The 12,590-nt window shown below is 49.3% G+C and overlaps 3 protein-coding genes across 3 annotated transcripts; 2 read left to right on the top strand and 1 right to left on the bottom strand.

The window, feature by feature from the left end:
* Nucleotides 1-142: 142 nt before the first annotated feature.
* Nucleotides 143-3,416, top strand: drc2 (dynein regulatory complex subunit 2; the record flags this gene model as incomplete). Its single annotated transcript, XM_084464146.1, has 8 exons — nucleotides 143-289; nucleotides 946-1,113; nucleotides 1,303-1,472; nucleotides 1,570-1,708; nucleotides 1,880-2,053; nucleotides 2,376-2,591; nucleotides 2,852-3,004; nucleotides 3,123-3,416. 8 exons carry the CDS (start codon nucleotides 143-145, stop codon nucleotides 3,414-3,416), a joined length of 1,461 nt encoding a protein of 486 aa, XP_084320272.1.
* Nucleotides 3,417-3,555: 139 nt separating this feature from the next.
* fkbp11 (FKBP prolyl isomerase 11) lies at nucleotides 3,556-5,348 on the bottom strand. The gene is made up of 6 exons (XM_084463891.1): nucleotides 4,985-5,348; nucleotides 4,816-4,878; nucleotides 4,281-4,368; nucleotides 4,159-4,192; nucleotides 3,961-4,031; nucleotides 3,556-3,807 (listed from the first exon to the last, which is right to left on the bottom strand). Exons 1-6 carry the CDS (start codon nucleotides 5,084-5,086, stop codon nucleotides 3,599-3,601), a joined length of 567 nt encoding a protein of 188 aa, XP_084320017.1. The 5' UTR covers nucleotides 5,087-5,348; the 3' UTR covers nucleotides 3,556-3,598.
* A 903-nt stretch (nucleotides 5,349-6,251) lies between these two features.
* Nucleotides 6,252-8,784, top strand: LOC311339459 (ADP-ribosylation factor 3; the record flags this gene model as incomplete). Its single annotated transcript, XM_084464852.1, has 5 exons — nucleotides 6,252-6,272; nucleotides 7,469-7,670; nucleotides 7,861-7,971; nucleotides 8,077-8,201; nucleotides 8,623-8,784. The coding sequence occupies 5 exons, from the start codon at nucleotides 6,252-6,254 to the stop codon at nucleotides 8,782-8,784; spliced, it is 621 nt and encodes a 206-aa protein (XP_084320978.1).
* Between the last annotated feature and the right edge of the window lie 3,806 nt (nucleotides 8,785-12,590).

Below are 12,590 nucleotides of genomic sequence, written 5' to 3'. Positions count from 1 at the left end.
CTTTACTAATACTTACTAATACTTAATCCTATCCTATCCTATCCTAGCACGCCTGATGTATGCACGTCCATAACACCTTATGCTGTATTCAGGTTGCGTTGGCAACTAAACAAACGTCTCACAACCGCCCGAGGGTCCCAAGATGCCGAAGAAGGGCTCCAAGAAGGGCGCTGGGGGGAAGGGGACCGGGATGACGGAGGAGGAGAGGGTCGTCTTCCTGCAGCAGAGGGCCGAGGCAGAGAAGGACAATGCCAAGAGGAAGGAAGAGATGCTCACTCAGTTCCTACAGGTGAGCCCCCCTCAGCTCTGGAGCCCTCCCCTGAGGGGGCCGGTGTCCTTTACATTTACATTGAGGGAGTTAAGCAGATGCTTTTATCCAAAAGTACATTTGTCAGAAGAAAGAGAAACAACAATATATGGCTGTCGGTACAGTAAGGATGTCCATAGAACCAAGGGCCAAGCACTAACAATCACTAGGTTAACCCATTCCCCTTATACAAAGATAACTAGGATAAGATGCTACACAACGCAAGTACTATTTTTAAGCGCCAGGACGTACAACATACAAGAAGAGCGTACATTAAAGGTCCCATGACATGCCACCAGGTGTGAGTGTGATTAGCCATTACAAGCCGTTTTGAAAATCTGTCTTATGACGTCACAAGTGGGCATGTCTACCTAGATGTATGACGGATAGATGAGCAACGTTTGCTACAGTCCACTGATTAGGCTTGTAGACTGATCTATCCAGCACACATCTAGGTGGACACGCCCACTTGTGATGTCATAACAGACAGATTTTCAAAACAGCTTGTAACAGCTAATCACACCACACCTGGTGGCATGTCATGGGACCTTTAAGTGCCAGGACGTACAACATACAATAAGAGCGTAAAAGGGGTTTGGGGGTGAACCTCTAAGCCATGCTGCCGCCCTGCTGAACAGGACAAGCTGCAGAAGGAGGAGAAGAACACGGCGGTCAACCTGCACAAGCTCACCCAGCAGTGGCGGGCCGTCCTCCGTCAGGCCCGCGGGGCGGAGCTGTCCCGGGAAGTGGACATCGTCAGCCAGACCTTCGAGAGGGTGCTGGACCGCAGAGAGAGCGTCGTCAAGGTGAGCTGAGCTGGGCTCGAGGCGTCGGGTGTTGGGGGACTGGAAGGTTGAAGATGTTCTCCATCGTGGCTGGGGGGCTTCAGGCTGTGGTGGAGGACTGGATGGTTGAAGATGTTCTTCATCGTGGCTGGGGGGCTTTAGGTTGTGTTGGGGGACTGGATGGTTGAAGATGTTCTTCATGCGTTGCAGTGCCTGGTGGGGGACCTGAGCGAGGCAGAGCAGCAGTTTGGCCTGGCTCTGCGCTCCCAGCTGCACTACGTGGACCGCCTCCTGGCTCTGCAGACAGGACGACTGGCCTTCTTCCAGCAGCGCTGGGACATGGACCTCCAGGCGCTGAGGACGGAGTTCAGCACGGAGCGGTCGGTTCTTGTCTCTGTCAGACTGGTTCTTTATCGGTGCTGTCGGTTTCACTTCCACCTCGCTAGAACGTGCTCTGGCCGGGGTTGTCTGTTTCAGAGAGCTGATCTCCTCCCTGCATCAACGTGACTCCACCTATCTGGAGGACGTGAGCGCTGCCATGGAGCTGAGCCGCAGCGAGGCGGACGACCTGGGCCGGCAGGACTACCAGAGCACCAGGGACGAGATCAAGACCAAGGTCCTTGTTTTAGAGCGATCATCATCAGCATGACTGGATAGGACGTGATGACAGGGTGAATGTGATGAGGGGGTGAATAATCAGCATGACTGGTGGGGTGAATGCGTGGAGCTTAAGGGAGGGACATCGTTAACTGAGGGGTACTCACTGGCGTCTCGTGTCTCCTGACAGTACATCAGTGAGAAGCACGCGCTGGAGGTGCAGATGGAGCAGGTGATGCGGCAGGTCCGTCAGGGCATGGCCGCCACCGAGGACCAGCGCACTGCCCTGAACAACCTCCTGCTGAGCGACCAGCGCCGAGCCCAGGAGATAGACACAAAGATGAAGAAACTGCAGAAGATGCAGGTGAGTCGAAGGGTTAGTTTTTGTCCACACACCCCCCCTCCTGGGGCTGGATGGGAGTAAACACATTCACATCATTTAGTCCTTCTCCCCACACCTCTCTGACCATCATGAACAAAAAGTTCAAAAGATGGCCGGCCAGCATGCTTGTTTATAACACAGGTCTACACCCAGCCTGCCCCTGGGGTAAAACATGCTGACCCTGGGGTGTAAAACATGCTGTCCCTGGTGGGCCACACCACCTGACCCCTTGACCCCCAGACCGCCGCTGAAGCATCACTTTAACCCCTGCTGTATTCTGCACGTTCCTCCCGGTCGTTCCCAGGAGTCGATCGCCGCCCTGCGGAGGCCCGACTCCGGCCAGAAGGAGCGCGAGGCGGTGGCCCGGGACCTGAGGGCCACAAAGGAGGCGGTGAGCCAGCAGACCCGCCAGCTCAAGGCCCGGCTGGGCCACGCCCGCCTGCTGGACAGGAAGCGCCTCACAGCCCTCAGCGTTCAGAGCAGCGCCGCCGCCAAGCAGCTGCAAGGCGTCATCACCAAGGTGTCCGTCAGCCGTGATCAGTGACATCCCCTCCACCCAGTTTAAGCTCAACTCAAGTCTTTTCTGTCCGACTGAGAACACTGTACATTTACATTCAGGGCATTTAGCAGACGCTTTTATCCAAAGCCACTTATAGTGGAGAGCATTTGTCAGAACAAAGAGAAACAACAATATATGGCTGTCGGTACAGTAACAGTCTTTATGTACGGTAACTTTAGGATCATAACCGTCTCTCTGTTATCTGCTCTCTCTGACCGCAGGGAGAGAAGATTTTACGTCGCGCCGAGATGTGCCGCCGGTTTGAATCAGAGCATGAGAAGGTTCTGCCGTTCTACGCCTCGTCCTTAACACCCGAGGAACAGAACCAGGAGGAGCAGAGAGCGAGGGAGCCGCCCTCCGAGGAGCTCGCCCGGGTAGATGCTCATCCCCACGCTCAGCTCACCTCTGTAGGTTCTGTGACCTGACGCCTCACTCACCTCACGCCTCCTCCTCCTCCTCCTCCTCCCCCCCCCCCTCCCCGCGCCCCCTCAGGCCATGCTGGACTACTCAGACCTGGCCCGCTTCTGGCAGCGCTACAACCAGGCCCTGCTGGAGAGCCTGGTCCTGGAGAAGGAGAAGAAGGTCCTGACGCAGGAGAACCGGCAGCTGCAGGCTCTTCTTCGGCAGTACATGGATGGTATCTCCGTCAGTGACGAGACCCTCAGCCGGCAGAACCCCCTGCTCATGGTGTCGCGGCCCACCCTGGTCCCGGCCCCCGGCACCGACAGACGGACCCCTCGGCACGCGGTCATTGAGGCGGTGCACGTGATTCAACACACTCGTTGAGGCTGCTGTGAGAGGCTGTGGGTGAGAAGGTTCTCCGCTGGTGGATGTGTTGTTTGAAGCTTGTGGTCTGTTCTGTGGCTCATTAAGACGGCCTGAGTGCTGAGTGGGATTTGGAAAATAAATCAAAAAGGACAAGATGGAGGTTTTGGTCTTTTATTTAAATAGCGCGGCCCCCCGGAGGATTACTTCTTCTTGCTCTTCTTGTCCTTGGTCTTCTTCTTGCTCTGCGACGGAGCGCTGGCCTTCTTGTACAGATAGAGCCCCACCAGGCCCAGCAGGGTGGGCACCAAGGCCAGGCACACCAGAGGGAACACCTCGTTCACCATCTTCTGCCACCGCGTCTGCTGTGCGACAGCCAGGACCTCCACCTCGAACTCCAGCACCGCGTCACCTGGGGAGACACCAGCCGTCACACGTGTGTGTGTGTGTGTGTGTGTGTGTGTGTGTGTGTGTGTGTGTGTGTGTGTGTGTGTGTGTGTGTGTGTGTGTGTGTGTGTGTGTGTGTGTGTGTGTGTGTGTGTGTGTGTGTGTGTGTGGTAGGTACCTGGGATAGTGGGGGGGTACCCTCTCTTGCCGTACGCCAGGTGGGATGGTATAGTGGCCTTGATCTTTTGTCTACATCATAAAAGACCAAAGTATAACAAACTTTCAAAACCAATTAACATTCCCATACATCAAATATTTGTTTTAATTCCCTAAACAGTGATTCTTGCTCAGCATTTTACTGCCATGTCTGACTTACCCTTCACAGACTCCAAGCAAGCTCTGCTCCAGCCCTTAAAAATATAAGATAAAGTTAAGTCAATAGGCTGCTTCATGTACCACATGGAAGTTATGAACACCGACAGTGAGAACAGCTTATACCGGGAATAACGGTCTTCTTTCCCAGCTCAACAAACAGCGGGTCGCGGGTCACGGAGGTGTCAATCACCTTGCCGTCCATCAGTTTACCCTGTCAAATAAAAAAAAACATTAGAATAGTGTTTAATTGACCTCGCTTTACATTAAGGACCATTGTATTGGTGCAGAAGGACGAGTCTAATCTCATAGTAAAAGTTGTCCCGCTGTTAAAGTCTATAAGTAGAGACTAATAGAGACTATGTTCGAGCTGGACTCGGACTGCTGACGTGTTGCTCTCATCTGGCGCGTGAAGAAGCGCTTTGTCCGCGAGCACACCGACTGATCCGCGGAGAGAGCAGGCGCTCCCCGCCGCCGGAAAGGGGTCTCCCTCACAGGGGGTCTTAAACCGGTTTAAATGTGTCAATGCAGATGCACGTCATCCAGATGTTGACCCCAGGTCAGGCTGCGCTGCCACATACACAACCAGGGGAGCCGAGAACTTCTCTGCTCGTTCCCAGTTCCGCTCAGCAGAACTCTGAGCGTTCAGAGAGCGGCTCACCGTGTAGTGGATCTGCAGCGTGTCCCCCATGGCCGACCGCACCGAGCAGCTCTCGGGGCTCACCTAGGAACGAAAAGTAGAGAACGGAGTGGATTTATGAATGAATCGAGACTTCCCCCAGATGTGACCGAGGTGGAGGCTGAGGTTCCAGATGTTCGAGGCTACTCACCAGGGTCTCCACGAGCAGTTCCTCCACTGCATTATGTTCTTCTTGTGTGAAAACGCAAGTGACGGTGGCCAGCAATACTAATATGATCGCTGCTGACTTCATTTCGAAAGCGTAACTCCAAAGCGTGGAAACGAGGAGAGTGAAAGTTGGGTGAATCGGTTCTGCAGCAGCGACCACCGAGCTCCAGCTCCTCGAATGGACGGCGGGCAGAGGGGAACGCTGATGTGGTGTTAGATCTCCCTGATAACAGGTAGTTCACCGCGGACGTTATCCCGATCCCTGAATCGCTTCGACGTGACCAAGTCCAACATCGCACCAGCAGCACCCACAGGCTGTGGTGGGTAACCTCGCTCCCAGGCGTTCTCCTCTCACGACCCCACGACGGGACGGGATGCTCCAAAGGAGCGTTATTGGCGAGAGAGGGAGGAGACTTCTGAAAGAAGGATATCCGTTTCCGTTACATGTGTAGGTTATTGGTTTACTAAATTATTGTAAAAAAACCTCGCATATTTATTTTCCTTGTGCGTCCTTGTCGTCGTTGTTCTTATAATTTGGATGTTTTTTCTCGCTACGGGGAATGTTAGCTGGCTTACACAGCTCCGGAAGTAGGAGAGCGGAAACGGCGTTGAAAATACCGGGATAACGCAATAAATCAGGACCCTCTCATCCTTTCTGATGGGTGGAAAACGGAAACCTCGCATTTACCTTTCATGAGCTCATAGTTTAATCCAATCAGTGCAGTCTTTAAGTGCCGACGATGAGACTATGATATTCTTGGGAGTATGAAGCTTGCAATGTTCAGATATTTCCTTCCATTCTAGGCTACTACCCACATGCTGTATCCCCGTGTTTGTGTCTTTGACTCTATCATAGAACAGATTCTAACAATCGTACCCAATGAGTTGGATATTAAGTCTCCTAACGAACTTCTTCTCGGATACCAAACAGAGATCTAATGTGATCTAATCAGACCCTCAAGTAGTCTACTGGTTAGTACTAGTAACTAGTCTACTGTTACTTTACACGGAGCTACCTGTGGATGCTGAGCTGAACTACAAAATAAGCACTAATAAATAAATAAATAAACAATTAAAATAAATAAACATTATTTCAGAGTGTCGAACTATTTTAGACCTAATAACAATTGTTCGTTAACGTTATCAGCCTGCCATCCAATCAGAGCCGCCTCTCAGACCAAAGGGGTGTGTCAGACACGTGTTATCGCGAGATCTCCGCCATCATCCTCTAAATATCGCGATATCATTATATGCGGCTTATTGCAGCCAAGGTAAGTGAGCATCATTCGAATAATAAGGGTTCAGTTAATCAAACGTTAAGATAAAGATCCACAGCAGTACCCATTGTTAATATGTGCTTTAGAAGGTGTTTTAGAAGGCTTGGCGGACGGCCTGCTGGGAGTAACGTGTCATTATGAGCGGATGAATCACAGGACATGATGGGCTGATCGCACTGTCAACAATTTTTGCAAATAAATCCTCGGAAGCGATGCGATGTGGACTGGGGTCGCAGTTGATAATGTGATTGACACTCAATCAAAAATAAATATGATGCACATCCATATTTAAATGTTATGGAGAGTGCTGCTGACTGCAGTCATGGTACAACGCACCGCACCTGTCAGGGTAATGCTGGGAATCGGTCCGCTCCAGTGGGGGTCCAGACGGAGGGGCCCTCCTGGGGCCCAGTCGGCACCAAGGGGGGTCCGGACCGAGGGGGCCCCCGGGCTCGGAACCCGAGTGGGTCCCTGGTAGTGAACCCTTTCAGGACCATGGAAAGGTCTTCAGACGGCCTCAGGCGGGAGAACGCTCTTCATTCACCGCAGCTGCTGCTTGGACCGTTTTAGGATTACAGTTTAGCTCCCTGTTGAATCGTTTAAAATCCATTTGTTCTAAAAGCCTTCACTATAAGGGCTTCACCACTATCACCAAGAGTGGAGACATAGGCCAAAATTAAAGTCATATGGATAGTGGCCCTACTTATGGGTATCAGTAAAGGAATCAGCCTGGAATCATGGAACAATCATACAGGATCTCTCTCTCTCTCTCTCTCTCTCTCTCTCTCTCTCTCTCTCTCTCTCTCTCTCTCTCTCTCTCTCTCTCTCTCTGTCCTTGGAGGTATAAGACAGAGCCTATACAGACATGTGGAATATGTGTTCCTATCATTTCAGCATTATAACTATACATTGTTTAATGATAAATGAATGTAGTAACACCATTCATGCAGTAACACTGTTCATGTAGTAGCACTATTCATGTAGTCACACCATTTATGTAATCACACCATTCATGTAGTCACACCATTCATGTAATCACACTATTAATGTAGTCATACCATTAATGTAATCATTTAATCACACCATTCATGTAATCATACCATTCATGTACTCACACCATTCATGTCACTACATGTTGTAGCTGCTAGTTTCTGATTGGTCCTGCTCTTCAGTCCTTCCTGTTCCTTCAGGTCATTCGGAGAAGAGAACCCTTCCAGGAGAACTTGTGTGAGCGCGTGTTGAACATGGGGAACCTCTTTGGGAATCTGCTGAAGAGTCTGATCGGGAAGAAGGAGATGAGGATCCTCATGGTGGGGCTGGACGCCGCCGGGAAGACCACCATCCTGTACAAGCTCAAACTGGGGGAGATCGTCACTACCATCCCCACCATCGGTACGTGAACACATGACCTGTGAGAGGGTGTCCCTCGTCCACGGTCCCCCTGGGTGGTGAGACGGTCCACTGGGTGGTGAGAAGGTTCACTGGGCGGTGAGACGGTTCACTGGGCGGTGAGACGGTTCACTGGGCGGTGAGACGCTCCCCTGGGTGGTGAGATGGTTCACTGACCTGTCTCTCCTGCTAGGGTTCAACGTGGAGACGGTGGAGTACAAGAACATCAGCTTCACCGTGTGGGACGTGGGCGGGCAGGACAAGATACGACCGCTCTGGAGACACTACTTCCAGAACACCCAGGGTGAGCCTGTCTGTCTGTCTGTCTGTCTGTCTCTCTCTGTCTCTCTCACTCACTCACTCACTCACTCACTCACTCACTCACTCACTCACCTCTCTGTGTGTTCAGGTCTGATCTTCGTGGTGGACAGTAACGACCGTGAGCGGGTGAACGAGGCGCGGGAGGAGCTCATGAGGATGCTGGCTGAAGACGAGCTCAGAGATGCCGTGCTCCTCATCTTCGCCAATAAGCAGGTAACACACACACACGCACACACACACACACACACACACACACACACACACCCACACACACACACATATGCATATGATGCATAGAGTTAGGGTTAGGGTCAGGTTTAGAGTTAGGGTTAGGGTCAGAGTTAGAGATAGGGTTAGGGTCAGAGTTAGGGTCAGGGTTAGGGTTAGGGTTAGAGATAGGGTTAGGGTCAGAGTTAGGGTCAGGGTTAGGGTTAGATAGGGTTAGGGTCAAAATTAGGGTTAGGGTCAGGGTTAGGGTTAGAGATAGGGTTAGGGTCAGAGTTAGGGTCAGGGTTAGAGTTAGAGATAGGGTTAGGGTCAGGGTTAGGGTCAGAGTTAGGGTTAGGGTTAGGTTCATGTTTAGGGTCAGCTGGATTGATGCCATTCAGTTCATCGTACTCTCCTCTGTGGCCAGGATTTGCCGAATGCCATGAACGCCGCCGAGATCACGGACAAGCTGGGCCTGCACTCCCTCCGCCACCGCAACTGGTACATCCAGGCCACCTGTGCCACCAGCGGGGACGGCCTCTACGAGGGCCTCGATTGGCTGGCCAATCAGCTCAAGAACAAGAAGTAAAGGTCTTAACGAGGAGAAGCAGCAGGAGTGGACACTTGAGGTTTTTGGGGTCCTGGGGGGAGGGGCGGAGGGGGGGGGGGGTGTAATAAGTAAGAGGGTGAGAGAGAGAGTGGGCACATTTCTACTTTTCTTCAGAGCTTTGAGTTTTTGTTGCGGTTCTTATGGAAAAAAACGAAATATCATATCTGTATTTATTTATAGCCACAGTGACACCGACACACCAACAGACACTCGCTCCTCCTGAGTCACGTCTCTCAGCCGTGATGGAGGAGCTGCTCACCTGCTCTGTGGTCTCTGGGTTCAGAAGAGCCCTCCTATCTTTGTGTCCTCATCATTTCTCCAGCGCTCATGCTCTCAGTATTTGGTGGGCCGTGGTGATGCACTTTGATGCTCAGATGCACGTGTGAGTGGGCGTTTATTTCTGTGCGCTTATTAACAAGCTTTTGGCCACTTAATCACGACTCACGATAGGAAACAGCTCTGGTTCCTCAGTGTGGACTGACAGAACCGCCATGGGCGGAGCAGTGTGAGAACCTGGTTCCTCAGAGCAGCATGAGAACCTGGTTCCTCTCCGCCACACCGACAGAACCCAGCGCTGTGTGGTTCCCTCTCCTCCATGTGACGTGAGGCCACCAGGAACCACAGCCTCTGTCCTTGTGTCTGTCTCTAACTGTGTGTCCAGCCGCTGTAATCAGGCACCACACAAAGTCATAATATACTCATAATAGGTCATATATAATCTTTCATCTTGTCATCTATTTAAGGTCTTGTGTGAATATATTAATGCAGATACAAAAGGTATATGATCGCAAAGAGTTTCAACACACAACCTCACACGCACACACACACACACACACTCATACCAGCAATATATCCACACACGCAATCTCACACGCACACGCATACCAGCAATATGTCCACACACAAACTCAAACACACACACGCATACCAGCAATATGTCCGGCGTCCGCACATGTAATCTCACAAGCACACTCATCCCAGCAATATATCCACACATAAACTCACACGCACACAGACACACTCATACTAGCAATATGTCCACACACACACACACACACGCGTCATTATGTGTCATTAAGTATGCGTGGAATCTGGCTGTTTCATCGTGCGGTCAGTTTAGGTTCATTATCTGGCGAGAATAATTAATCCCTCTTGACAGTTTATTGTATTTCTGAATGTTGATATATTTGATTAGTATATAAATGGCTGTTAATGTTAATTTGCCATAGATGGTTGGTTGTTTCAGGTGCGCCTGGTACGTAGAGCCAGCAGGAGACAGAACGGGGGGCATTGCAGTGTTAATACCAGATCTCACCACTTCACCACCGGACACAGCCCCACTCAGACACCACAGAACTCCTCAGTGGAGGGATGTATCTGTGTCCTGGTAGATGGTAGTGTTACTGTATATATATATCAATGTGTTACTGTAAGCATACTGTATACAGCCCAATCAATTCCGCTACTGGGTTTTGTTGACCTTCAAACTGGTTTTGGTGGATGAACCAAATGTCTTTCCTTGGATCTTGTTTTGCAAAAAAACGTTTTATTTCTATCTGATAGTCGAATCTTTGTTTTATTAACATATATTAACATATGGAGGTGGATGTGTACTAAACAATGCTCATCCAAACATCTCTCGGTTCATTCGACTGTTTAAGGCTCACCAGTAGGTTTAGTGGTGGTGGGGGTGGGGAAGACACTGGATGCATGGTCAGATATGTATGTGATGTAACAGAATCCTGCTGTACTGAGAAATAAACCTCTTTTCTTTAAGCTGTGTGTGAACATGTGTCCGCTGTAGCGCTCTGTCGCCACCAGAGGGCAGACTACAAACATTATCCAATACAAGGCCTATATATCAAAGTTGAAGAAACAAAGGTTTAAACACTGGTTAATAAATGTTAATAACGTAGTCGACATTGTGTTTTAGTGTGTGGCCCGCTGTTTGAGTGTGTGGCCCGCTGTTTGATCCAGGGCACATCAAACTGAAAATATGTCTTTACTTCCTTGAAGTTTAGTGAAATATTAACCCTTATATATTGGCACGCTCAAATTGCATTGTCTGGAAATCAATTTTTTATCACTTTTGGTAATGTCTGCTGGACCTAAGTTGTCGAGTCACGCTGTAGAGAACTACGTCCTAGAGGTCTAGTTGAACCCTGTAGACCTAGGTCCTAGAGGTCTAGTTGAACCCTGTAGACCTAGGTCCTAGAGGTCTAGATGAACCCTGTAGACCTAGGTCCTAGAGGTCTAGATTAACCCTGTAGACCTAGGTCCTAGAGGTCTAGATGAACCCTGTAGACCTAGGTCCTAGAGGTCTAGATGGACCCTGTAGACCTAGGTCCTAGAGGTCTAGATGGACCCTGTAGACCTAGGTCCTAGAGGTCTAGATGAACCCTGTAGACCTAGGTCCTAGAGGTCTAGATGGACCCTGTAGACCTAGGTCCTAGAGGTCTAAATGAACCCTGTATCCCAGGTCCTGCAGGGTCTAGTTGGACCCTGCAGACCCAGGTCCTAGAGGTCTAGTTGAACCCTGGTCTGGTCCCCAGGTCTGCCGGGGTTTCAGGTCTTCGGAGGTTGTGTAAGAGGCGGACTGGGCCAGCAGGCCAGTCCGGGTTCCTTAGGTGGTCCACCCAGTTCCTCCACTTCAGTCAGGCTGTGTTTTTGTCACGGCTTCAGTGACAAAACAACCACAGACAAAAGACTCAAACATTTCACCTTATGCACCTATCTGTCTCTGTTTGAAATGGGAGCGCACATTCTTTTGTCTTAAGACACTGTGTACCTGAAATCGGAATTCATGTTTTAAGACAATGTGTTCCTTATCTGACTGTTCAATTGTAAAAGGGAGGAACTACATATCAATAGGCCTGCAGATTAATTAGGTTCATGGTTCGATTTCGCTGGCACTACCAATAAGTTGTTATCTGTTGTGAGACAATTTAGTGAGGGATGGTGACGATATGCAATAACACTGCTTGAATTATCTAACTCCTGACTATATATATATATATATATATATATGTGTGTGTGTGTGTGTGTGTATGGATATAATTTTGTTCTTAGTTCCACTTACTTTACATTCAATTACACTTGCAGTAAGTGACTGCCTGATTACAATTGCAGTAAGTGACACAATTCCAAAATCTGTGGTGCTACTTATTTGAATTTAACTACACTTGTGGTAACTGTTGGTTTACAATTGTACAAACTGCCTGTTTACAATTCCCAAATCTTTGAGGTTCCGTAAGTTTCATGTTCAACCCACACTGAGTGAGTCCATCAAACTCCCTCAAGATCACTTGGTCCAGTTTTTGCTTATTAAGCACATTTGGTATGAATGATAATATGTCATTCCATTTGATAATCTCATTTAACTTCAATTGGACTGGATTTAAAATATAATTTTAAAAAATTGATTCATCTTGAGTAAACTCACCAATACTATGTGATTAATCGCAATTACGTTTTTTTTTTTTTACCGTTTGACAGCCCTATATATGTATATGTATATGCATTTATATATATGTTGGCTAAATCGAACTAGGACCCTAATTCTTCTACAGGCCTGATAATCATAAAACAATACCGTTTTATGAGAGAATAGAGAGAGATAAAGATCAAATTGTCTTAAAAAAAAAGACAGAGTGGCTCTGTTGTTGTTGTTGTTGTTGTTGTTGTTGATATCTAAACCTGTCTTGCAGCATCGTGTGTTCTCCATAGTGAGGCTCTAGAGTCCTGTGAGGTCCATGTGAACCCAGCCCTGTTGACTCGTCTGTCAA

Source organism: Micromesistius poutassou, assembly GCF_964030765.1.
Source record: "Micromesistius poutassou genome assembly, chromosome: 2".
In the NCBI taxonomy this organism is placed as follows: Eukaryota; Metazoa; Chordata; class Actinopteri; order Gadiformes; family Gadidae; genus Micromesistius; species Micromesistius poutassou.
The sequence above is the reverse complement of the archived record's forward strand: the minus strand, read 5'-3'. Positions and strand labels throughout refer to the sequence as shown.